The 26,490-nt window shown below is 44.9% G+C and overlaps 1 protein-coding gene across 1 annotated transcript; it reads left to right on the top strand.

Moving 5' to 3' along the window:
- Positions 1 to 18,457: 18,457 nt before the first annotated feature.
- OR11L1 (olfactory receptor family 11 subfamily L member 1) lies at positions 18,458 to 19,396 on the top strand (the record flags this gene model as incomplete). The annotated part of the gene is made up of 1 exon (XM_082061124.1): positions 18,458 to 19,396. One exon carries the CDS (start codon positions 18,458 to 18,460, stop codon positions 19,394 to 19,396), a length of 939 nt encoding a protein of 312 aa, XP_081917250.1.
- Between the last annotated feature and the right edge of the window lie 7,094 nt (positions 19,397 to 26,490).

Consider the following 26,490-nt stretch of genomic DNA (forward strand, 5'->3'; position numbering starts at 1 on the left):
GCAGCACAGGTGAAGCTACAGCCTCACTCAAGGACTCAACCACTGACCATTTCACATCCAAAAGCAGAATACCTCCTTCCAGGGAAGAGTCACAAAGCAGAGATGCAATTTGTCTTCAGTGCCTTGATTTGATTTGATTTGATTTGATTTGATTTGATTTAGTGTGGAATGGCACTGTTTGAGTTTTTGCACTCTTTGTTGGGGAAGGCTGAGATGGGTTGCACTGTGCTGGGTTGGATGCAGCTGAGTTGAGTTTGGTTGGGAGATGTTTGGTTTGGTTTCCCAACAAGGACAACGGGCTTTGTATGTGTCCCCGTGTGTGCAGAAGGTGAGCGTGAGAATTCACACGGGGACAGAGGCATTCAGCGAGGTCTGTGATGAGCACACTGTTCAGCAGTCCTTGTGGCTCACCCTCTGCCCAAGTCATACAGGCATCAGCAGTACATCAAAGGGGAGGACAAAGAGCTGAGCTGGTCATTCTCATCAGAAAGGTCCAACTGTTTCACGCCTGAACCTGAAGGTGCTGTTCCTAGGAGATGTCACCTTTGCTTTTCTTCTTCCCACAGGGCATATGAGCTCAGCTCAGAGGATTTATTGTTTACTGAAAAACAAGTCTGTCGAAAGAATGGTTAGGAGTTCAGAGAGCCTTATGACTCCTTGCCTAAAGGTAATTCAAGCCAAAATGGATTTGTTTTTCCCCTCGTGCTCAATCCTGCAGTCCAACATCCTTTGTGGGATGTGGTAAAGGCAGGGATTCAGAGCTCCCAGGCGCTACTGGGAGGTCGGGGTCAGAGTGAAACAGGTGCCTTAGTGGGTCCAAAAAGTTGAAGAGTGCGAGGGCCGGGCAGAGGATGAGCCACAAAGACTTGGGCTGGCCATTGCCCAAGTGCCTAAGCCACCTGTTAAACTTGCGAGTCTCTGCTGCTCAGGCCAAGGCCCTGAGCTGGAAACAATGGCGAGGTGACTTGAGGTGCTGAATTCCTCAGTGCCTGAAGGGCAGCGTGCGGCGTGGAGGGGCGGTGGCTGTGGGCGTGCTCCAGGAATGGCCGTGGCCAGCACGCCACTGAGCTTCTCTGAGAGCACCTGAGACGAGAGGGACAACCACGTCCTCTGGCCTTAGGGGTCAGCATAATGACTGCTGCACCTCAAAGGGCACACTTTGGTCTCCGTCACGCGTTACATGCGAGCAAAACCTCTCAGATGAAAGGGGAAAGAACTAATCATCCAGGAGACCTCTGCAAGCAAATACTGCTAGTTAGCAAAGTGCTTCATGCATGAAGAATGCTTCTGCATGCCCAAGGATTGGAGGCAGGGTATAAAAGTCCATGCGTCTCCAGGCCTGCCAAACACTGCCCTTGCTGCCATCTCCTCAGTCGGCTAGGTAAGTCCGAGCTGAGCACACACGGGCTCTTTCTGTGAGCACGCTCGTGCTTCTGACCCGTCCTCTTCCCTCGGCTTCCATCTGGGGCTCATGCCCGGCTCTGTGTTTCAGCTCTGCCTCCCTCGCCGAGAGATGTCTTGCTACAGAGCCTGCCTCCCTTTCCCCTGCGGACCAGCCCCCCTTGCAAACAGCTGCAACGAGCCTTGCGTTCTGCGGTGCGCTGACTCCACCACTGTCATCGAACCCTCCCCGGTGGTGGTCACCCTGCCGGGCCCCATCCTCACCTCTTTCCCTCAGAGCACAGCCGTGGGGTCCTCTCTGTCAGCTGCTGTTGGCAGTTCCCTCAGCACTGGAGGGGTCCCCGTCTCTTCCGGGGGAGCCCTTGGCTTTGGGAGATTCACAGGCCTTGGGAGCGGTCTGTGTGGGCCCCTGCGTTCCTGCAACCTGTACTAGCAGGGCCAGCAGATCGCTCACCTTGGGAAGAACAACCCGGAATGGAGAAACGAGATCTGGACCCAGGACCCAGGAGATGCCAGGTGTTCCCAGCATATGAGATACCTGCCTCATCGTCATGCTCTGACTGGAAGGGAGCCATGCGTCATCCCTTCACATCATGCCCTTCTTGCTCTTAGTCTTCCTTTGCTTTCCCTGCTACTGCCAGGTAGCCCACGCATCCTCGCTGCTGGGCTTCAAAGCTTTTGCTGATGACCAGGGCAACATACTCCCCGCACCCCTGCTGTGGGTGGCAGAGGATTCTCACCATCTGCGGCTGCAATGGAGAGAAAAGAGCGCCTTGCATGCCACTGCAAAAAGTGATGTCCTCTTGCCCTGGGGAGCCCTGGGCCTCTCACGCTCAGTGCTCTTCCACCTTCCTTTAAAACTTAAACTTTGTCTTCTCATTAAAAAAAATGTTGCATCCCAGCCTGAGCCTCCGTGTGTTCCTTTCTCCTGAAGTTGCAACATTGTTCTGGGCACCATGTGCCGTGGGGCTGGTGATTTTCTCCACAGGTCGATGCTCAATTTCCTGCTCAGCCTTTCCACGTTGCCCTTGCCTCATCCCTGGCCACGTGCAGGCCAATGGCTTTGAGATGGTGTCGAGGGTTAAGATTGCAGGGTGACAATAAAACCCTGGCAGATGTATTGTTAACCTCCTCTCCCTGCCACTTCCTCTTTTCTGCCCCTCCCTCTCCCCCCTTCCCACTAAGGAGAGAAGAGAGTTGGAAAAATTAAAGATGTTTTACTAATGCTACTAATAAGAATAGAGAAAATAATACAAAATATACAAAACCCATCTTGAAAGTCTCAGCAACTGCAGAGCTGGCACCCGAAGTCCTGTATTAGACTCTGCAACCAAGCGGAGCTGGATTCAGTCTCTCACAAGGCCTCAGCTCACAGGGATGAGTAGCAAGATCCTCTCCTAATGTCGCCATAAGGAAAAGGGACGAGATCCTTGTGATCTCCCACTTTTATATGAAGTATTCACGTGAATGGAATGTTATACACAGTTGGTCAGTTTCTTAGTCACTTGTTTCTCGTCGCCCCTCTCGCGAGATGTCCATCCATTCTTATCAATAAGTTTGCATTCCATTACTAGGTTTACCAAAACATGTGTCTGGTTCTCCAGGAAAATGCAGTTAATATGAAGGCTTTAGCTGACAGGCAAAATTCACTGAAAGAGAAACTTCTTTTTAACAAAACCAGGACATTCCACCCCTTATAATATGCCATTCACTGAATACTTAAACCTTATCAATACAATCTATCAATACAATCTAATTAATCACTACTACTATATATATATATATATACATATGTACATATATACACAGGAGTAATTAATCAGTGGACCATCCTTTAAAAAGTTCATTAAGTTCATTTTGTCACAACAGTCTCCCAGGGCAGGAAAAATGGTACAAGTGCATCTCATGACCACTGTTTGTGGGTTACAGACATCAACTTCGAAGAATTTGTCAGGCGCCACTCGAAGAAGCTAGCTCTGGTTTCATCATCACTGTCTTGATCTGAAAAACACTTATTAAATACTGTTAGTATGGCAATTCACATCCTGCAGTTCAGTATTGCATATTTTCACCTAAACTCAAATCCCCTTGAGGTACACACCGAACTTCTCCATCCTTAAGCATCACCCACCAGGTGCTGCCAGGTCCCTGGGCAAAAACAATCCCACGAATGGGCTTGCCTTTGCCTGAGGCAGGAGTAACCCAGACTGCCTTTTCTAACATGTTTTTCATGTGTACTACAGGGACTTTATCTCCTTCTACAGTCCGTAGAATTTCTGATTGGGCAGGCCCGGCTCGATTGGTTGATCCCCTGGTGTTGACCAACCAAGTGGCTTTTGCTAAATGTGAATCCCAGTTTTTAAAGGTTCCACCACCAAGTGCCTTTAGTGTAGTTTTTAGCAAACCATTGTACCTTTCAATTTTCCCAGAGGCTGGTGCATGATATGGAATATGATATACCCACTCAATACCATGTTCTTTGGCCCAATTGTCCATGATACTGTTTTTGAAATGAGTACCGTTGCCTGATTCAATTCTTTCTGGCGTATCGTCTCGCCAAAGGACTTGCTTTTCAAGGCCCAAGATAGTATTTCGGGCTGTAGCATGAGGTACAGCATATGTTTCCAACCATCCAGTGGTTGCTTCCACCATTGTAAGTACATAACGCTTACCTTGACGTGTTTGTGGAAGTGTAATATAATCAATCTGCCAAGCTTCTCCATACTTATACTTTAACCATCGCCCCCCATACCATACAGCCTTTAACCGTTTCGCTTGTTTGATTTCGGCGCAAGTCTCACATTCATGAATAACCTGTGAAATAGTGTCCATAGTTAAATCCACCCCTCGATCGCGAGCCCATTTATATGTTGCATCTCTACCTTGATGCCCTGAAGCATCATGGGCCCACCGAGCTAGGAAAAGTTCACCTTTATGTTGCCAGTCCAAGTCCACCTCAGCTACTTTAATCTTAGCAGCTTGATCCGCTTGTTGGTTGTTTAGATGTTCCTCGGTGGCTCGACTTTTAGGCACATGAGCATCTACATGCCGAACTTTCACAGGCAGGCTCTCTAGCCGAGCAGCAATGTCTTGCCACAGTGTGGCAGCCCCAATGGGTTTACCTCTGCGCTGCCAGTTGCTTTTCTTCCATTGCTGTAGCCACCCCCACAAGGCATTTGCTACCATCCATGAGTCAGTATAGAGATAAAGTATTGGCCACTTCTCTCACTCAGCAATGTCCAAAGCCAGCTGGATGGCTTTCACTTCTGCAAACTGACTAGATTCACCTTGTCCTTCAGTGGCTTCTGTAACTTGTCGTGTGGGACTCCACACAGCAGCTTTCCACCTTCGATGTTTTCCTACAAGACGACAGGATCCATCTGTGAACAGTGCATACTGCTTATCAGTCTCTGAAAGAGTATTATACGGTGGTGCTTCTTCAGCACGTTTTACTTCCTCCTCATCTGGAGACATTCCAAAGTCTTTGGTTTCTGGCCAGTCTGTAATCACTTCTAAGATCCCTGGGCGATTGGGATTTCCAATTCGAGCTTGTTGCGTGATCAATGCAATCCATTTACTCCACGTAACTTCGGTTGCATGATGTGGAGAGGGAACCGTCCCTGTGAACATCCAGCTCAGCACCGGCAGTCGAGGTGCCAGGAGGAGCTGTGCTTCAGTACCGATCACTTCTGAAGCAGCTCGAACTCCTTCATATGCTGCTAGTATCTCTTTTTCAGTTGGAGTATAGTTGGCCTCAGATCCTTTGTATCCTCGACTCCAAAAACCTAAGGGTCGACCTCGGGTTTCTCCTGGTGCTTTCTGCCAGAGGCTCCAGGTAGGTCCATTATCTCCGGCTGCGGTGTAGAGCACATTTTTAACATCTAGTCCAGTCCGAACTGGTCCAAGGGCCACCGCATGAGTTATCTCACGCTTAATTTGTTCAAAGGCTTGTCGTTGTTCAGGGCCCCACTCAAATTGGTTCTTTTTACGAGTCACTCGATAGAGGGGGCTCACAATGTGGCTGTAGTCAGGAATATGCATTCTCCAAAAACCTACAACACCCAAGAAAGTCTGTGTCTCCTTTTTATTAGTAGGTGGAGACATTGCAGCAATTTTGTTGATCACATCCATTGGGATCTGACGACGGCCATCTTGCCATTTTATTCCTAAAAACTGGATCTCTCGTGCAGGTCCCTTGACCTTGCTTCATTTTATGGCAAAACCAGCATCCAAAAGAATCTGAATTATTCTCTCACCTTTTTCGAAGACTTCTTTCGCTGTGTCGCCCCATACGATGATGTCATCAATATATTGCAGGTGTTCTGGAGCTTTACCTTGCTCCAGCGTGGTCTGGATCAGTCCATGGCAGATGGTAGGACTGTGTTTCCACCCCTGGGGCAAGCGATTCCACGTGTACTGGATGCCTCTCCAGGTGAAAGCAAACTGCGGCCTGCACTCTGCTGCTACAGGAATAGAGAAAAATGCATTAGCAATGTCAATTGTAGCATACCACTTAGCTGCCTTTGACTCCAGTTCAAATTGCAGTCCTAGCATGTCAGGCACAGCAGCACTCAGTGGTGGCGTAACTTCATTCAGGCCACGATAGTCCACAGTTAGTCTCCACTCATCACTAGACTTACGCACTGGCCAGATTGGGCTGTTAAAAGGTGAGCGAGTCTTACTGATCACACCCTGGCTTTCCAATTGACGGATCAACTTCTGAATAGGAATCAAAGAGTCTCGATTGGTGCGATATTGCCGGCGATGCACAGTCGTGGTAGCAATTGGCACCTGCTGATCGTCAACCATCAGCAGTCCTACAACAGAAGGATCATCTGAAAGACCAGGCAAATCAGACAGCTGTTCAATTTTCTCAGTGTCCACAGCTGCTATACCAAATGCCCACCTATACCCTTTTGGGTCCTTAAAATACCCTCTCTTGAGGTAGTCTATGCCAAGGATGCATGGAGCATCTGGACCAGTCACAATGGGATGCTTTTGCCAGTTTTTTCCAGTTAGGCTCATTTCAGCCTCTACAACAGTCAGTTCCTGGGATCCCCCAGTCACTCCAACAATATTGATGGATTGCGTTCCTTTATAATTAGAAGGAATTATTGTGCACTGAGCACCAGTGTCCACTAAAGCTTTGTACTCCTGGGGGTGTGTTGTACCAGGCCATCGTATTTGTACAGTCCAATAAACTCTGTTATCCCTTTCCTCCACCTGGTTGGAGGCAGGGCACCTCTAATTTCTGTTTTGCACAGTCTCTGGGTGTCAGTTAGAGGTTCCTTCGAGAGCATCAGAATCTCTTCTGCTCCTTTTGTAAACTGGAGCAGCCACCTTCCTAGGGGTTTTTCCTTTGATCTCACGTACTCATGCCTGAAGTTCTGAGGTAGGTCTTCCATGCCACTTATTCATGTTCTCTCCCTGCTCATGTAGGAAGAACCACAGTGAACCTCTTTATGTGGGCTGCCTCTGTCCTCTCTCTCGAGACTGGAAACACCTTTTCCTAACAGCTGAAACATAGGTTTGTGCAGGTCGTGAATGGTATGTGTCTTCTCTGAGTTCTTTGATTTCTTGCAATAGCTTTTCAAACCGGTCATCAGATTTTTCACACAGTTTCTCTACAGCAGAGACACAAGCCCATAGAGAACCAGCAAGGCTGTCCTCAAAGTTCCGGAGCTGCTCAATCACTTCAGTAATATCTTGTATACCTCGTGATGACCAGACCATTCCTGCCAATGACTTAGCATATGCAGGTGGTGCACTTTGTACAAATCTGCGCCACAGAGGTCGTGTACAATTGATTCTATCTGGGTCTGTCCCCTCTTGGCTGTTTGGTTCAAAATAAATGATCTCTCGCACAGCTAATTCTCTCAGGAACTGAATACCTTTCTCCATAGTATTCCATTTCCCTAACTTGGATATACAATCTTCCTTGTAGGGAAATCTTACTTTCATAGCTGCCAGGAGTCGGGTCCAGAGAGCAGTGGCATTAGACTCTCTTGAAATTGCCCTATCAATGGTGGAATCTCTTGACAGAGATCCCAGCTGCCTGGCTTCACCACCTTCCAATTCAATTGTTCCTGCCCCATTGTCCCAGCATCGGAGCAGCCAGGTTAAAATATTCTCGCCTTCACGACGACTAAAGTATTTTCACAGATCTCTCAGCTCACCTGGAGAAAAGGACAGAGTGGTGGTCACTTCATCTCCTCCCTGTCCTGATGATGGTGCCCCTTGGGTTGATGTTGGCCCTGTGCCATCACCTGCTGCACGGGTAGTCTTTCTAGTGACTTTCTTACAACCAGCAACTGATGCTGATATGGGTTCACCATCATTTGATTCATTTCCAGAGTCTGAATGACTGTCACAGTGGTTACTGTGGTTACAGCAGCAACAGTGCCCAGTGTGTGAAGAAAGGGGGCTGCCTTAGCCTTTGAGGCTGGAGAAGTAACGTTATCAGCATTGGCCTTGGAACTCTGCGTAGGAGCTGTACCTTCAGCCTCTGAAACCGCCGTTTGGGGGGGGCAGTGGCTGCAGTGGCGGTTTTTGCTGTTTTGCTCTTTCTCGAGCGGCCAGGAGAGCTTTTTGCTAAAGCTTCCGAAGACACACCGCAAATCTCAGGACAACAAAGAGACGCAAACCTCCTGTTGAACGCCATTTCTCTTAACAGAAGCACAAACTGACACACATTCAGCAAACCAGATAACACCATCACAGTTCTATCAAAACTCCAAGGATATTCAAAATTCTCTAAAACATTTGCGAACTCTCCTAGCAAAAAAACTAAAGTATTGTTAGTCAGCCTTTCTAAAGATTCGCTTGACCAATTAGCAAACACAGAGCCGTTCCGCTCTTTAATCTCTCCTGGAGGATTTTCAAGGTAAAGCAGAAGCGAGTAGAAATTCATTAGTGGCTGCAGTATAACGAAATAAACCAGTGACAAACCACACAGTATCATCATGATCATTGTCCAGTTCCTTGATGTTATATAATGAATACTTCGATTTAAAAAGAAAGCCCAACACAGGTATGGAATTAGTGAGCACAATGTAGAAAACAACTGATACAACTTATGCCATAACATCTTTAAATCAATGTAATTCACTTTGCCTTAATACCACTAAAAAATGTCCGAAGCAAACAGACGCGCGAGTAACACAACCCTATGAGTTGGCACCGTGCCAAGAAAACTGAAAGGTACGTCAGAACAGTAGAAAAGCCAAAAATCTCCAAATTTACCCCTTTCTCGGGCCCCACGTTGGGTGCCAATTATCTGTCGAGGGTTAAGATTGCGGGGTGACAATAAAACCCTGGCAGATGTATTGTTAACCCCCTCTCCCCGCCACTTCCCCTTTTCTGCCCCTCCCTCTCACCCCTTCCCACTCAGGACAGGCGATCGGGAGGGAAAGAAGAACAGAGAGAAGAGAGTTGGAAAAATTAAAGATGTTTTACTAATGCTACTAATAAGAATAGAGAAAATAATACAAAATATACAAAACCCATCTTGAAAGTCTCAGCAACTGCAGAGCTGGCACCCGAAGTCCTGGACTGGACTCTGCAGCCAACCGGAGCTGGATTCAGTCTCTCACTAGGCCTCAGCTCACAGGGATGAGTAGCAAGATCCTCTCCTAATGTCAGCCATAAGGAAAAGGGACGAGATCCTTGTGATCTCCCACTTTTATATGAAGTATTCACGTGAATGGAATGTTATACACAGTTGGTCAGTTTCTTAGTCACTTGTTTCTCGTCGCCCCTCTCGCGAGATGTCCATCCATGCTTATCAATAAGTTTGCATTCCATTGCTATGTTTACCAAAACATGTGTCTGGTTCTCCAGGAAAATGCAGTTAATATGAAGCTTTAGCTGACAGGCAAAATTCACTGAAAGAGAAACTTGTTTTTAACAAAACCAGGACAGATGGACTTTCGCTTGGTGTCCCTCCAAGCCTTGGTGGTGACTGCTGAGGATGGAAGTGGGCAGGCCTATCACGGAAAGGCAGGGAGGGCCTTTTGGAGGCATGCTGATGGAGACGGTGGGCCATCTCTCTCTTGCCACCTGCGGCGTGGTGGGGCAGAATCAGGGCAGTCAGTTTTGTGGAGCCAGGGACGGGTCAGCCCCAGCTGGGACGTAGCCCAGCCAAGTGGTGCCACTGTGACTGTTTGAGGAAGGTGATGCTCACTCACAGGTCCCACTTTCCGGGAGCCATCCTAAGAGTATCCTGCCTCATGAGAATTAGCCTCATCTAAGTGTTCCTGTTGCGGCAGGGGGATTGGACAAGATGATCTTTTGAGGTCCCTTCCAATCCCCAGCATTCTGTGATCCTGTGATACTCTCCTCTAGTTTAAAACCATCGCCCCTTGTCCAGTCGTAACAGGCCTTGATAAAAACTTTGTTCCCCATCGTTCTTATAAACCCTCTTCAAGTACTGAAGGGCCACAACAAGGTCTCCTGAGTGCCTTCTCTTCTCCAGGCTGAACAGCCCCTATTCTCTCAGCCTTTTTTCATAGGAGAGGTTCTCCATCCCTCTCATCATTTTTGTGGCCTCCTCTGAAAGCCTCTCCAGGAGGTCCATGTCTTTCCTGTTAGCTGCTCTTGGGACTTCAGAGCTGCATGCAGTGCTCCAGGTGGTGTCCCTTGAGAGCACAGGGACAGAATCACCCCCCTGATCCTGCTGGCCACGCTCCTTTTGATGCAGCCAAGGCTACAGTTGGATTTCTGGGCTGCGAATCCGCATTGCAGGCTCATGTCTATGTCACGTAGATATTCATCAGAGACAGCTCTTCACGCTCTACCAGTTTCTTGATGGAGAAGGCAACGCCTTCACCCTTCCTTCCTCACCTGACACTTCTGAACATCCCGTAGCCATCAATTGCGGCACTCCAGTCGTGGGACTTGTCCCACTAAGCTTCCGTAACGGCTGCTAGGATGTAGCCTTCTAGCAGCACAGTGGCTTCCAACTCCTCCTGTTTCTGGCCCATGCTGTGTGCATTGATGCAGAGGCACTCTAGCTGGGCTGTAATCTGCGTTGCCTTCCTAGAGGAACACACTTTAATTCCTTAGAGGTATTTCACTGGTGCTTCCCTGTTGGCTCCTATTACCTCAGGAGCTCCTGGCTCATCCTTCGTGGTGACCAAGAGGATGGAAGTGGCCAGTGTGGTGGGGCAGAATTGGGGCAGTCATTTTTGTTGAGCCAGGGACAGGTCTTGCCACTGTGACCGTTTCAGGAAGGTGATGCTCACTCTCAGGTCTCGCTTTCCATGGGTCATTCTAAGAGCATCCTGTAGGGTGCAGGTAGGTTATACACTTGTGCAATGGCCAGCCAGCCTCTTTTTGGCTCATCCTCTGCCCAGTCCTTGCTGTCTTCAGCTTTTTGGACCCACTAAGGCAACTGTTTCACTCTGACCCTGACCTCCCAGTGGCACCTGAGACCTCTGAATCCCTGCCTTCACCACATCCCACAGAGGCTCTTGGCCTCCAGGATGAGTGTAGAGTCCTGCATCTGGGCAGGAACAACCCCAGGTTCCAGTATAGGTTGGGAAATTACATATTAGAGAGAAGTGTAGGGGATGGGACCTGGGGGTCTTGGTGGACAACAGGATGACCATGAGCCAGCACTGTGCCCTTGTGGCCAGGAAGGCCAATGGCATCCTGGGGTGTATTACAAGGGGGGTGGTTAGTAGATCGAGAGAGGTCCTCCTTCCCCTCTACTCCGCCCTGGTGAGACCACATCTGGAATATTGTGTCCAGTTCTGGGCCCCTCAGTTCAAGAAGGTCAGGGAACTGCTGGAGAGGGTCCAGCGTATGGCAACAAAGATGATTAAGGGAGTGGAGCACCTCCCTTATGAGGAAAGGCTGAGGGAGCTGGGTCTCTTTAGTTTGGAGAAGAGGAGACTGAGGGGTGACCTTATTAATGTTTATAAATATATAAAGGGTGAGTGCCACAAGGATGGAGCCAGGCTCTTCTCGGTGGCAAACAGTGATAGGACAAGGGGTAATGGGATCAAGCTGGAACACCAGAGGTTCCACTTAAATTTGAGAAAAATCTTCTTCTCAGTAAGGGTGACAGAGCACTGGCCCAGGCTGCCCAGGGAGGTTGTGGAGTCTCCTTCTCTGGAGACATTCAAAACCCGCCTGGACATGTTCCTGTGCGACCTCACCTGGGTGTTCCTGCTCCAGCAGGGGGATTGGACTAGATGATCTTTTGAGGTCCCTTCCAATCCCAAACATACTGTGATACTGTGATACTGTGATGAGCACGAGGGGAAAAACAAATCACACAACAGTTAACATTTTGAAAAAGAATCATGTTGGTAGAGGAACTCTCATCAGAAATTGGGATCTGTGTAGGTGGGTTGTTGGTATGAAATGTTGTTTTGCAACATCAAAGGATGGGCTGAAGGTGTTTTTAGTCTCCCTGTCACATGTGTGGAGGTCATTTCATCTGCATATATGTCCCTACAATGCAAGTTGGTATTTGATACTTTTCTCAATCATATTTATATAGGTGTCTTCAAGTGAATCTGCTCTCTAAGCTCCCGTTAGATTCAAAGGAGACGTGGAGGTTGATTCATTTACTTTAACATCTGTGTTTAGTGCTATTTCAGATGCCCGAGCTGTGCCCAGGACTTCCTCATGGGTCTGCCAGAGATGACACAGACATCCATGACAGCCCATAGATGATACTATTGTATAACCATGACCTCCCAAATTATAATCAGGAATTCAGTTTCAAAATCTGGTGGAATTTCAAATGACACTAGATGTCTGTCTGAGAGTAGACAGACAGTGTGTCAATAGAGTCCAGAGACTTATTCCTTTTCTTAGAAAGAAGAGACATGAATTGTGTCATATGTATCACCCCATAAACTCCACTGATCATTGCCTAACCCATGTACCCAGTAGCAGGTGTCTATGCTATTGGAGATGTTCCCTGGCACCCTGCCAGGTCCCCAGCCACTACTGCAGGAGACAACATGTCTTCTGTATGTCCCATATCGTATCTCCAAGCCCATGTGGATGGCAGAAATGTCTCAGGGGATTTCAGGTGGCAGTAGATGCCTCTAAATACACACAACTGAATCAAGCCAGTCAGATTGTCTCATAGAATCATGAAACCATTTGGGTTGCAAGGGACCTTCAAACATCACATAGTTCTACTCCCCTGCCATGATCAGGGACATTTTTCACTAAATCAGTTTGCTTAAAGCTCTATCAAACCTGACTTAGAACATTTCCAGTGATGAGGGCGTTCACAGCTTCTCTGGGCAAACTCTTTCAGTGTCTCATCACCCTCATCATATAATGATTCTTCCTCATGTCCAATCTAAAGTTACCCTCTGTCACTTTAAAATCATTGCCTCTTGTCCTGTCACTACAGGCTTTGATAAAAAGTCTCCATATTTCTTATAAGTCCCTTTTAAGTGTTGAAGGGCTGCAAGAAGATCACCCCAGAGCCTTCTCCAGGCTGAACAAGCCCAACTCAGCCTTTCTTCATAGGGGAGGTGTTCCAGTCTTTGAATCATTTCTGTGGCCTCCTCTGGACCTGTTCCAACCAACAGGTCCATGTCTTTCTTAAACTGGGGACCCCAGAACTGGATGAAGCAGTCCAGATGAGGTCCCACGAGAGCAAAGTAGAGGGGTGGAAACACATCCCTCAGTCTGGTGGCCACACTTCTTTTGATGCAGCCCAGCATACAACTGGCTTTCTGGATTGCATGTGCCTATCATTGACTCAAATCCATTTTTTTCACCCACCAGTATCCCCAAGTCCTTCTCTGCAGAGAAGGCTGCTCTCAATGAATTAATCCCCCAATCTGTATTGATAGTGAGGGTTGTCCCCATCCATTAGCTTCAGCACATAGTCACTGATTCTGAATCAGAAACTAGTGGACTAAGCCCTTAATAGAAATTTGATAATATTTGAGTTCAAGAAATAGTAGAAACTATTCTCACTCATTTGAACTCAGCTTGCTTGGGATAACTCAATGACTATGGGAGAAATTCCAGTCAAGCCACAATATGTTTTACCTACATCTGCAGTCCTTTTCTTGTTTCTGTGTTCCATCTACTAAATTGGGGAGAACCAATGTGCTTGATATTTCTTCAGTAGCCCCAGACACATGGTCCTTGCTGCATTGTAGGTGATCTCTAAGAAGAAATCATTAAAAAGGCACATGGTCAACACCTGAGCTTTACAGTGACCTCTCCTGAGACCTGTGTGATCAAGGTGAACTGCAAGATAGACTGAGATTTACAGTCAAACACAAAAACACAAATTGTCTCTCCATCTTCTGACTGTTGAAAGCATGGATCTCCAGCTACCCCAAATCTCTGGACTCCAGAACACTGGGGCACTGAAGTCTGTTAGTGTCAAACTGCCAAATCACATAACACTTTTAGGTTAGAAGGCTGTGTGGGGGATGTGGTGGATGCATTCGTCCCCCATCAGCCAAACCAACAGCAGTTTGGTCCAGGCTCCAGAGGAGGGAAGGGCCTGAGATGCAACCAGGTCAAGAACTCCTTCCAGGAGACCCATATGGAAACAGAACGGGAACAGAACACTGGTGGCTTGTGGGCACAGGGAGTCTCATGCAGACTTTTCCTACTGTGTGCAATTTGACTATGAGTCAACTGCAGTGATTAGAGACGACGCATACTGGGACGCAGACAGAAATTCACGCAGAGGCAGAGATCTTGTTCATGAAGGAGAGCAGAGCCTGGCCTAGCAGAGAGCTGACTTAGGCCTAGGCTAGCTTCTTTATTCACCATTTACCATTTTATAGGATTTACAGATACAAGCATGGACTAAGATGTTTACACAAGGTGTTTTTCCACTAATTGTTATTAAAACCACACTAAACTCATGTGATATTTGTCTCACTTGTTTTTCCACTCATTCACAGACCAGGCCCAAGGACATTCACACATCCCAGACACTTGGGGGCGGTTATCTGGCCCGAGATACCATTCTCACGAGTCTGGGCTATAACTTTTTACAATTATGAGAAAGATACTTCAAAGTAATCTGTCCAAGGCCCTTTATATATTATTATGTTAGTATTATGTCTTCGACTGCCCAAATGGTCATGTTAGTATTGATCTTCCTTTATCATCCAGGTAGCTGGAACCGCACATCTTGCTTGCCCACATTTTACTTTCCAACAGTCAACTACTTCATTCTATAAATATGACAGTCTAGATGAGCCACTTCAAGCTCTCTCTGCTAAATAAGTGAGCTGGGTGGCAATGGATTTACTACTCACGGGTCAGTGGATGAGCCCAATCTAAGTTTAATATTAATCATTTAGCTTAAGTAGATGTACACTAAATATAATGAATTATTTAGAGATATCAGGCTGTATGATTTTTAATATACTCTTTGCTTCATGTTACTTGGTAAGCTGAATTTGCTAAAATTTTAAGTTGTAAAGTTCTGCTCATATTTACCAAAAGCAACTACAAAATAAAATGGACAAGATAAGGTCTAGTTTGCACTCCACAAGACATGTGAAGTATGATTCCTCTTGCTGAAGTTTAGGCATGTACAGAACAAAGTGCATCACGTATGAGGTTCTTGTCTAGGTTCCTAATATAATCAGTGGAATTGGAGGAAAGGCTTAAGTTAACACACAGAAATTCTTAGTGACATTTGAGTTGCATTGGCCTCTCAAGGCACCTACAAGTAGTCACAAGTTATGATGGTAGAATTATGGGAGATACACAACCTTCTAGTAAACAGGTAAGTGCTGGGGGTATTCCCCTTGACCATTTCAAATGATATTAACTTCCACCTTTCAGGGCAACTGAACCTGCCTTTGTCAGTAAAACAAATGGAACCTAAGCAGCCATTCAGCCAACCTATTAATGGAGGTATTTGTCACAGAGAGAGCTGGGCAGCTTGGCTCTTCTTTAGGCTCCATTTACTGGAGCTCCACTGACTATGATAGAAGTTTGGGTACATGTAAATCCCAACAATGGAAACAACACTGTGACCTCTTTTTCCAGAACTGGACTATGGACCTCTTGACAGTCAATTAGGTCACATCCAATGTACTTGCAGTTACGTCTTAATGCCTGCTGAGGGAATTTACCTTGTGGCTAAGCTTGTCTCCATTATATCCGCTACTAACTGGGTAGATTCCCTACACTGCTCTTGAGAAGGATGCATGAAAACGGGAGAGTGTACACTCGAGTTATGGTAAACAGGAATAACACCTGCTGTCAGCTTTCCAGTCTCAGAAAATGTGTTCCACATCACTTACCTATGAGACATTTCTATAGAAATAACAAATCATAGACCACTCATCATCATCCAAAGTGCTATCAGCTATTATTTTACCTTAGTGCACATGCAGAAAATAGTTCAGAATAGATACTTGTCCTGGTTTTGTTAAAAAGCAAGTTTCTCTTTTAGTGAATTTGCCTGTCAGCTAAAGCCTTCATATTAGCTGCATTTTCCTGGAGAACCAGACACATGTTTTGGTAAACCTAGCAATGGAATGCAAATTTATTGATAAGGACAGATTCACATCTCACAAGAGGGGCAACGAGAAACTGGTGACCAAGAAACTGACCAACTGTGTATAACATTCCATTCACGTGAATACTTCATGTAAAAGTGGGAGATCACGAGGATCTCGTCCCTTTCCCTTTTGCCTTCTTTTCCCTTCTGCTTATGGCCGACATTAGGAGAGGACCTTGCTAGTCGTCCATGCGAACTGAGGCCTAGTGAGAGACTGAATCCAGCTCCGGTTGGCTGCAGAGTCTAATCCAGGACTTCGGGTGCTGGCTCTGCAGTTGCTGAGACTTTCAAGATTGGTTTTGTATATTTTGTATTATTTTCTCTATTCTTATTAGTAGCATTAGTAAAACATTTTTAATTTTTCCAACTCTCTTCTCTCTGTTCTTCTTTTCCTCCCGATCACCTGTGCTGAGTGGGAAGAGGGGAGAGGGAGGAGCAAAAGGGGGAAGTAGCGGGGGAGAGAAAGTTAGCAATACATCTGCCAGGATTTTATTGTCACCCCACAATATAAACCCTCAACAATACTACATCCAGTTTAAGGCCTCCCTGTAAAATATCAGCAAGCTGGAGTGAGTTAAGTGGAGGGCTACAGGACGGCCAAAGGGCACTTTATCAGTTTGGAGAAGAGATGGCTTTGGGGCAACTTCATGGCAGCCTTCCAGTGACTCTCTTTTCTACAGTTAAATCTACTTGGAAGTGGAAAAATCATGAGAAAATTTTATTTAAAGTTTTCTTTATCAGTAAGATTCTTGTTTTCAAAAATAAATTTGAATAATTAGGAAGATTGTTTTGATATTTTACTGTTTCAAGATCATTGATTAAAAAAAATCATAAATAGGAAATAAGTAGAAAAATATTTTTTTCACAATGATTTCATTTTTTTTCTTCCTACTTTGCTTCCTGTAACATTTGTGAAGGTAACTAGAAATTATGAAAAAGACCCTTGAAAGCCCATGTATGGTGAACAAGCTGCAATGGACATGCTTTGCCTAGACAGCTTTCCCAAAGTGTCACTCAGAAGATGTAGTGCAAAGATATAGTCTGAGTGAAATATACTATGAAAATGTCCCACACGGAAACCTTTAATGTGTTTTTTTTTGTTGTTTTCCAAAATAGAATTCAATTTTTAAATTATTTGAGCTGCTACATATAAGCTTTCTCCAGAAAGCAGTTTTGTCAGCTGAAAGATCTATAATGTTTCTGGTGAGTTTCAGATGCAGTTTTTCCAGAGGGTTTCTTCTTTTACTAACAAGCTCTTCCTTGCAAATGTGTCATCAGTCCATTGTTGCTAATGTGCCCCATGGAATTTCTCCACCCACGGAATTACTCTCCAGAGATCCTCAACAACTACTGAAATCAGTGCATGGTACAGTTCAGCCTTTATCTGTGGCTGTCTATCTTTATGAAAGTCAAGACTGACTAGAAGGTAGTTCAGTCTAAAATTGTTTTCTGTCCAATAAGATGTTGTAGTCAATGTTTAGTAATAAGACTCAAACTACAGAGTAAAGGATGATTAAATTCACCAGGTAACTTTTTCTGATATTGTTATTAATTGTGCTTCAACCTTTAAAATCTAAGTAACTTGTATCCAGTTTGAGACAAGGACCTGAATGCAGAGTGAAACCTAGCACCACCAAATGTCTTCAAGGCTTGGAAAACAGCCCTGTAAAAATTGGACACAGGCTCAATATTATGCATATAAGTTCATATGTAAGTAACTAGATACTACAGATATGTGCATCAGCCTTATTATGTGTATGAAAAGTGGAGTTTATTCTTATGAAATACATTGCTCTTAATCAATGTCTCAGTCATCTGGTAATAGATTATTATCTGTGGTTTCCATTCTTGAGGTGGAAAATATCTCTCTACTCACAGTATTTAACAAGAAATGTTACGATTTCTTGTGAATCTGTGTGCAAGTTTGTACTCCTCTATGACCAAGTGCTTTGAGGGAGTTCTTACATGTGCCCGTGTATGTGTATATTCAGGACCATGCAAATGAGTACTTATGTATTTTATAAAAAATTCATGTGTGCATTAATGAGTGGAATTTTCAATGTAATAATTAATGTTTTTTATGTATATGAGTTTTTATATCTCTTTCAGTGAAAAGCCAGAGGGTGTGTGTCTCTGAGTTCACATGTGTAAGCTTATGTATACCTTTTTACTATGGATTAGTATGAGTGATATCTTTACATATTTATGTGCTTTCTTATACATATCTTTGTGTGCAGGTGTGGAAAGTGTCTGTCTATTGGACTATTTGCAATTTATTCTATAATTGTCCATGTGAAGATCATGAAATACATGTTAAAACTTACATTTCATAAGGGAGAGAGAGCAGGATGGGAGGGAGGCGGGAAGGGAGAGAGGGAGAAAAGAAGGACAGACTAATAGTGACTTTAATACTGTTCCCAAGGTTTATTTGAGTTATCACAGTCTTCATAGACAGTGTGTTCACCACTGAAAGTTAAAATACTCTGATATTGATTATTCCCTTATCAGACAAATCCTAGCTCTCTCCAAGACATGACAAATATTACAGCAGTACTGGAATTCAGGCTACTGGGCTTCAGTAGCAACGCGCACTGCCAGATCCTGCTATTCACAGTGTTTTTGGTTATTTATACTCTCACCATCCTAGGAAACATCATTATTATTTCAGTGGTGACACTGGAGCCAAGACTTCAGTTGCCCATGTACAAATTTCTCAAGAACCTCTCTTTCCTAGAGGTCTGTTACACCACCACAGTTGTACCCAAGATGCTGGCCAATCTACTGGCAAAGAGGAAGAGCATCTCCTTCTCAGGATGTATGGCACAGCTTTATTACTTCATTTCCTTGGGAGCCACTGAGTGCTACCTTTTGGCAGTGATGGCATATGACCGATACGTTGCGGTCTGTGAACCCCTGCACTATGGTGTGGTCATGACTGCTGAGTCTTATACCTGTCTGGCTATGGGCTGCTGGGTCACTGGTGTTTTCACTGGTTTTCTGCCCTGTCTGATGGTCTCCAGATTGCGTTTCTGCAGTGACAACCTCATTAATCACTTCTTCTGCGATATCCCTCCACTGTTGAAGCTTTCATGCTCAGACACCACTGTCACAGAAGCAGTCATCTTCATCCTCTCTTTTCTGGTACTTGCCAGCTGTTTTCTGTTGACTCTTGTCTCATACCTACTTATAATTCTCAGTATCCTGAAGATACCCTCTGCTTCTGGAAAAAGAATTACCTTCTCCACCTGCAGCTCACACCTCATGGTAGTGACTATATTCTATGGTACGATGATCTCCATGTATGTCCGTCCCTCTTACAACCTGTCCTCAGAGCTCAATAAGGCTGTATCTGTGCTCTACACAGTAGTCACACCCCTTCTCAACCCAGTAATCTACAGTTTGAGAAACAAGGCATTCAAGAAGGCCTTGGGAAAAATAGTCATCAGACACCATCGTCTTCATACTTTGTGAGTTGGGAACACTTTGAGGTTGACTCTTGTTGATATTCAGGGTCTTTGTTGTATTCAGACTACAGAACAGGTTATCATGAGCATGAGCAACAGCAGCTGTTTTTGTTGCTTTTGTATAAAGAAATAATTCAATGAAGTTATTACTGTAAACCAAAATTACTCCTGGACTATACAATGTTCCACTTTCCTGTTTTTCCTCTTCCTCTTTTTTACCCACCATTTAATTTACTTTTTACTACTACTATAACTGCTATCTGAATTACACTTTTTTTCTTATTAGTGCACAGACACAAATATGCATGAACACTCAAAGGCTAATACATGATTTTAAATTTAGAAAATATTTATGTGCTTCCTTGCTTGTAGATTTTTCTCTTGATGGGCCTGGTCATTTTTTTTTAATTCACTGATTCAGAAGAAATGTCACTATGTTTTTCTTATACTTCATTTCGGCCATGTGAAATCAATGTCTTGACACAAATCAGAACAAGTGTATTTGCCTTTTATGAGGAAAATGTATTTCAGAAACACATTTTTGTCATTACTTTACAATAATTTAACACTACAAGAAACTAATGTGACATAGCTGGATTTATTAAGTGCACTGTTCCTTTCTCTCCACCTTTCAGCAACATGTCAGCTGCTGAGACATCAGTGCATACTCTCACATTACTAGATGCATAGTACTGGGAGTTCTGGTTGACGGCAAGTTGAACATGAGCCAACATGGTGCCCTGGCAGCCAAGAGGCCCAACATGTCCTGGGGGCATCAAGCACAGCATTGCCAGCTGGTCAGGGAAGGGATTGTCCTGCCATGCACTGGTGCGGCCTCACCTGGAGCAGTGTGTGCAGTTCTTGGTGCCACAGGATAAAAAGGATATAAAGCTACTGGAGAGTATGCAGAGGAGGCCATTAAGTTGGTGAAGGGTTTGGAGAGGAAGTCATATGAGGAGTGGCTGAAGTCACTGAGTTTGTTCAGCCTGGAGAAGAGGAGACCTCATCGCGGTCTCTTCCTCTTCCTCACAAGAGGAGGAAGAAGGGGAGGCACTGAACTCTTCTCTTTAGTGACCAATGACAGAACTCAAGGGAATGGCAGGAAGTTGTGCCACGGGAGGTTTAGGCTGGACATTAGGAAAAGGTTCTCCATCCAGAGGGTGCTGCAGCACTGGAACAGGCTCCCCAGGGACGTAGTCATGGCCCTAACCCTGTCAGCATTCAAGAACATACTAGACAACGCACTCAGAAACATGGTGTGACATGTGGGGTTGTCCTGTGCAGGGACAGGAGTTTGTCTCAACGATCCTTGTGGGTCCCTTCCAACTCAGGACATTCTATGATTCTATACTTAGAACATCTGCTGGAGATTGTGAGATATCACAGAGTAGCCTCAGGAGACTTGTATCCGTCTGCAGCAGCTGCTTTAGTCCATTGGATGACCCATGGACCTACAAATGACATTTGTGATAGGGACTGCAAAGAGCCGAAACAAGACACAAAGACACAAAACTACCATGGTGCTACTAAAGACAGACACCAGAGCAAGCACTCCACCGAGTTCTTACTGTTGTCTGCATCTGGAGCAATGAAATTGTCTTCTCACTGTCTCTGATGATATCCTTGTGACATATTCAATGCTCCAGAGTAAAGCTTGTGATTGGTGGAATTGGCACTGAATCTGCCAGAGACAGCCGCTCCTTCTGGAGTGACAGTCGGAGACCACTCAGGACACTGTGGGGTATTGATAGTTATAATAGATGCATGTGTTTAGGCAGCTAATTTTCTTCCCAGGTATAATCTCTGGATGAGATGAATGGCTTTCTATAAAGCACTGATGATACTGACTAGTATTTCAGTTTAATTCCTGTCTAAGATATCTTAAGGTAATTGAAACACTTATTGGGGCTGGCAGACACAGAACAGAATAAATGGGGAACAGACACTTATCTGGAGGTGGCCATAATAGAGTCTTCAACAGAAGTCTATAAATATTTATGTGTATGGAAAATGTCTCCATTCTCTAATCAAAAACTACCGATTTGGTTTTAAATTCCTTTCTGATATGCAATCATCTGTCTGCAGAGCCTGCATGATAAACTCTTCAAGTCTGACACAATAATTTATAAAATCATAGGAAGAAGTTAAGGCCCGTTTCCAGTGCCCGTTCCAGAGATCCTTTCCCACCTACATCAGTCTGCTGTTTCCCACACCATATCCTTTTCCATAGAGCCTTAGAAACATATACTATAAAAGGTCAAATAAATTAGATTCTAAGATAGGCGTCTCATCATCTACTGGCAAATTATGAATAAATGTCATTGGATGGCGAGGCCCAAAGTGTTATGGTGAACGGAGTTAAATGCAGTTGGCAGTCAGTCAGAAATGGTGCTTCCCAGGGCTCAGTAATGGATCCTGTTCTGTGCAATATGTTCATCGATAGTCTGGATGAGGGGATCGAGTGCACCCTCAGTGAGTTTGCAGATGACACCAAGTTGAGTGGGAGTGTTGATCTGCTGGAGGGTGGGAATGCTCTATGGATTGATCTGGACTGTCTGGATCAATGGGCTGACGTTCAACAAGGCCAAGTGCCAGGTCCTGCACTGGAGTCACAACAACCCCATGAATGCTACAGGCTCAGCGAAGAGTGGCTGGAAAACTACCTGGCAGAGAGGGATCTGGGGGGTGTTGATCGACAGTGGCTGAATATGAGCCAGTGTGTGCCCAGGTGGCCCAGAAGACCAACATCATCTTGGCGTGCATCGAGAGTAGTGTGGCCAGCAAGCCCAGAGCAGTGACTGTCCCCTATGCTGGGCACCAGTGAGGACAAACCTTGAATCCTGGAGTGAGTTTTGGGCCCCTCATGACAACAAAGCCCTTGAGGTGCTGGAGCGAGTTCAGAGAAGGGCAATGGAGCTGGTGAAGGGGCTGGAGCACAAGTGTGATGGGAGCAGCTGAGGGACCTGGGGGGGTTCAGCCTGGAGGAGACTGAGGGAAGACCTTCTCGCCCTCTACAGCTACTTGAAAGGAGAATCAGAGAATCAGAGAATGTCCTGAGTTGGAAGGCACCCTCAAGGATCATTGAGTCCAACTCCTGCCCCTGCATATGACCACCCCAAAAATTTACACCATGTGTCTGAGGGCATTGTCCAATTGCTTCTTGAATACTGTCAGGAGTTTTTAGCATAGAGGATGTCAGTCTCTTCCCCCAAGAAACAAGCAATAGGATTGAGAAGAAATGTCCTCAGGTTGTGCCAGGGGAGGTTTAGATTGGATATTAGGAAAAACTTCTTTACCAAAATGTTTGTCAAGTATTGGAACAATCTGCCCAGGGAAGTGGTGGAGTATTTAAAAGTACTTAAAAGACAGGTAGACTTGGTGCTTAGGGACATGTTTAGTGGTGCACTTGGTAGTGTTAGGTTAATGATTGGGCTTCATGACGTTAAGGGTCTTTTCTGATATCAGTGATTCTATGGCAATTTTTTAAACAGCCTTAAAAATAAGTCTATCACAAGCCCAGGAAGAGGCTAGGAGGATAGTAAGTGTGTGCATTAAATTATCACAAAATTTGAAGAAATTAAGGGGTGATAGAATTTTTTGCAAGTATAAAAATAGCTGAGACTACCCATGACTGAGGTGTCTGCAAGTAGCCTTGATTAGTGATACTAAAAATAATATAAATTAAATGGTTTGGTTTGGTTTGGTTTGGTTTGGTTTGGTTTGTTTTTTTCACTGAGAACCAGCATGGTCATGTGGAAAGATCCAGAGCAACCATATGTTGTGAGTGGAGCTTTAAAAACCTCTCAATGGTCTGTAAACAGACAAGCAAAAGATCTATCCATCTAGTCTGTCATGTGTCAGTGGCCAAATTGCTGTTGACAGATTTACCATGAGGAACAAGGATGTGAAATGCTCTGGGCTGCTGGGCATGGAGCTCCATCATAGAATTCTTCTACCACCAAAAGCAGTAGGAGCAGAAGGCAGGCTTCAGCCCAAGAATTGGCATACCAAACAAATGACTTCAGGACCTACAGGAAGATGACCAGGTTATCTACAAGGAGGCATTTTTAAGAAGCTAATCACATGATCTGCTTAGACATCTATACCACAGGCAATATACTTATTGCCCTGAAAGTGCATGTTTTTCATTCACTAGTTGCTGAGAATACTAGATGAGTGTGGATATCTCCAATGTACATATGACTGAGAAAAAACCCAAGGATGTTAGCCAAGGATAGTATGAATGCGACTGTCTGTGCCTGGTGGAGACCTGTGTTGCCTCAGTGTTACAGCCTCCCACTAGATCACTTAGCATAACACAGTTCATGCATCACCCTGAGGACTAACTTTCAAACAGTCAACAGCATTTATGTACCTAAACAGACATCCAGTGCAATCTAAATGACCATAGGTTATCTGAGATATTTAAAGGGCTGACAGAACTGACCCTCTAAATGCGGGAGACCAGCACCCTGCTGGAGGAAAATCTGAGTCTAGATAGGGTACCCCAAGTATCTAAAATGAATTAGCTGTACTTGGGAAAATGCAAAGCAGGATTCAGTCCCAGGTTGAGTTATGTACAATGTTAGGTGTGCACAGGTGATCTGGTTACCCTGTCTTCCTTTGTAGACAAAAGAGATCTAGGCAAAACAGTCAGCGAGTCATAGGATTGATTCAGCCTACCTGAGCTCACACCAAGGGCTCACTTGAGGTCTTCATACACAGGTATCTAGTGTAAACTCAAATGTCTTATGCTTCAGTCTCCATCTACTTCTGTATAAGGGGCACAAGGCTCCTATAAGTCTGGTACTGTATCTGTCTGTCCCATGTGGAAGTCTCAGAAACCCTAGTGCATTCTGGCAAGGCATGAGATGTCTGTGTATGCTCGGTAATGCTATGGCTTTGGTCAGCTGAACTGCATCCAGAACTGCATTCACTGTGTTAGATCATCTTCATTCTACATGCTGTGAATTCAGGCAATGAAGTGTCTTTCTGTGGGATCACGTTTCTTCCCTATTTGTTCCCACTCCTTATCTCCTTTATTACATACAAAAGAAGAAACAACAAGAGTGGCTGAAGCTACATCAGGCTTGGGTCTTTGAGACAGAGAAGGCAGATCTTGACATAAGTCACTCTCACCACAAGTGGTGCTGCCACATCTCTGAGGGAGCTTGAAGTGAGCTAGGTCACAGCACACATCCCACTCCTGTGCTACACATGAAACCTGTAAGAAAGGTTACTGTTGCTGGTTGAGTACCACTATTCTGTCCCACACCGCCTCCCTCAGAGTGGCAAAAATACATGACAAGTCTCTGTTTTCTTACTATTACTCACAGAATATTATTACTCTTTTAGAGATATGTTAGGCAGCCCAGTCAAAGAAATCTGTTGTGCACATGGCTATTCATTGATGAGTGGTGTGAGTAATAAATAATATGTATTTCATTAAATAATTTTATCGTTTTGATTGGAAGAGACCTTTAAGATCATTGAGTCCAACTGTAAAGCCAACACTGCCAAGGCCACCTCTGAACCATGTCCCTGTGAACCTCATCCACATGTCTTTTAAACACCTCCAGGGATAACGATTCCACAACTTCTCTGGGCAGCCCATTCCAACAACCCAACAAGGAGTATGCCCATCTAAGCCATGAGCAGCCAGTTTCTCCAAGAGAATGCTGTGGGAAACAGTGTCAAAGGCTTTACTAAAGTCTGTGTCTAAATTTGGGTGGTGGCAATAGACAAACACATTTTCTTTGTTTCATTGAAAAGTTTATGATAAATGACAGAGAAGTGAAGATGTTCAGAAACTTTCAGAACATGAGTCTTCATTGCTTTAGATTAAATGAATCGCAGTCTTGAAGCACCTATTTTTCTTATGAACAGTGTGATTCTAGACAGATAGTTCACCTATAGCTTCCCCCATTCTAGCTGGCCATACCCAGAGTACTATGCACACTTGGACCAAGGACCTCCCACCTCATCCAGCTTGAAATTTGCTTGCAAATTGCACACACACACATACACACACACATACACACATGTCAGGTTTGAGAAGATACAAACCCTCTGCTCTCTCCCCTAGCAGCTGGGATCAGGCATGCAGGTTGTGACCCAGTGGTCTCACTCCAGCTATTGGTGCTGAGACCGTACTCACTTCACTCATCTCTGTTCTTCTAGTGGCTGGTACTCTGGACACAAAGTCTGTAGGACCTGAATAGAGTTGGTGCCAAGAGCTATGGCTCCTCCAGCTTCTGACTCAGGGACCCCACTCACTCTAGTAGCTGACACCATGGGCAAGGGGCACCGACACTCCCATTCTGATGTCTCCATATCCACACATGCCTGGATACCTGGTAGCTGACATTTAGTCCTTACAGCACTCATACATACCTGGGACAGACAGTAATTACACAGAGATATAATTTTCATAGCTCCCCCTGCACCTCCCCCTGCCTGCAAATACCCTAAATCCTGATGTTCCTCTTGTTTCCTTCTTCTATCAGTTACCAAGGACCAGGTGGTCCTCTCCAAAGCTTTGTCTGCAGTTTATCAATGGTCTATCAACTATTAACTGGACAATTTTGGTCTTTGGCATTGTCTGCCTTACCTGTTGCCTATCAGGTTTGTGTCTCTGTTCTCTTTGGTTCCTCCTTTTTCTTATTATCACTTTCAACATTCAAATGTCCTTCACTGGCTATCCTTAACAAAGCAGACACTGTCACCTTGCACATACCCTTACTATGACTTTTATAACTACAAACCTCTTCACTATACAGAGCTTATAAATGGTAATGTTTGTCTCCAGTAGGCAGCAAGCTCTTGGATCTTTTCTTTCCTTTTGAGCACAATCATAATAATACTTTTCGGGACTTTTCAGTGAAGCAAAACTATAGTGACATGTGGGAAACTGCAGCGGGTCTGTGGAATCCTTGACAGAAAATATGGGAGTAGAGATCAGCCTTGAGATATTAAGATTTACCCTTGAGAAGGATGGGAGTAAAGGAGTATCCGTGAGAGAGAAGGGGATAGAAGAATAACATGGATGATAGAAAAATTAACCAATGAGATGTTAGTGCTGTAACTTGTAACCAATAGTGA

This window comes from Streptopelia decaocto (genome assembly GCF_964273445.1).
Source record: "Streptopelia decaocto genome assembly, chromosome: 9".
Lineage (NCBI taxonomy): Eukaryota > Metazoa > Chordata > Aves > Columbiformes > Columbidae > Streptopelia > Streptopelia decaocto.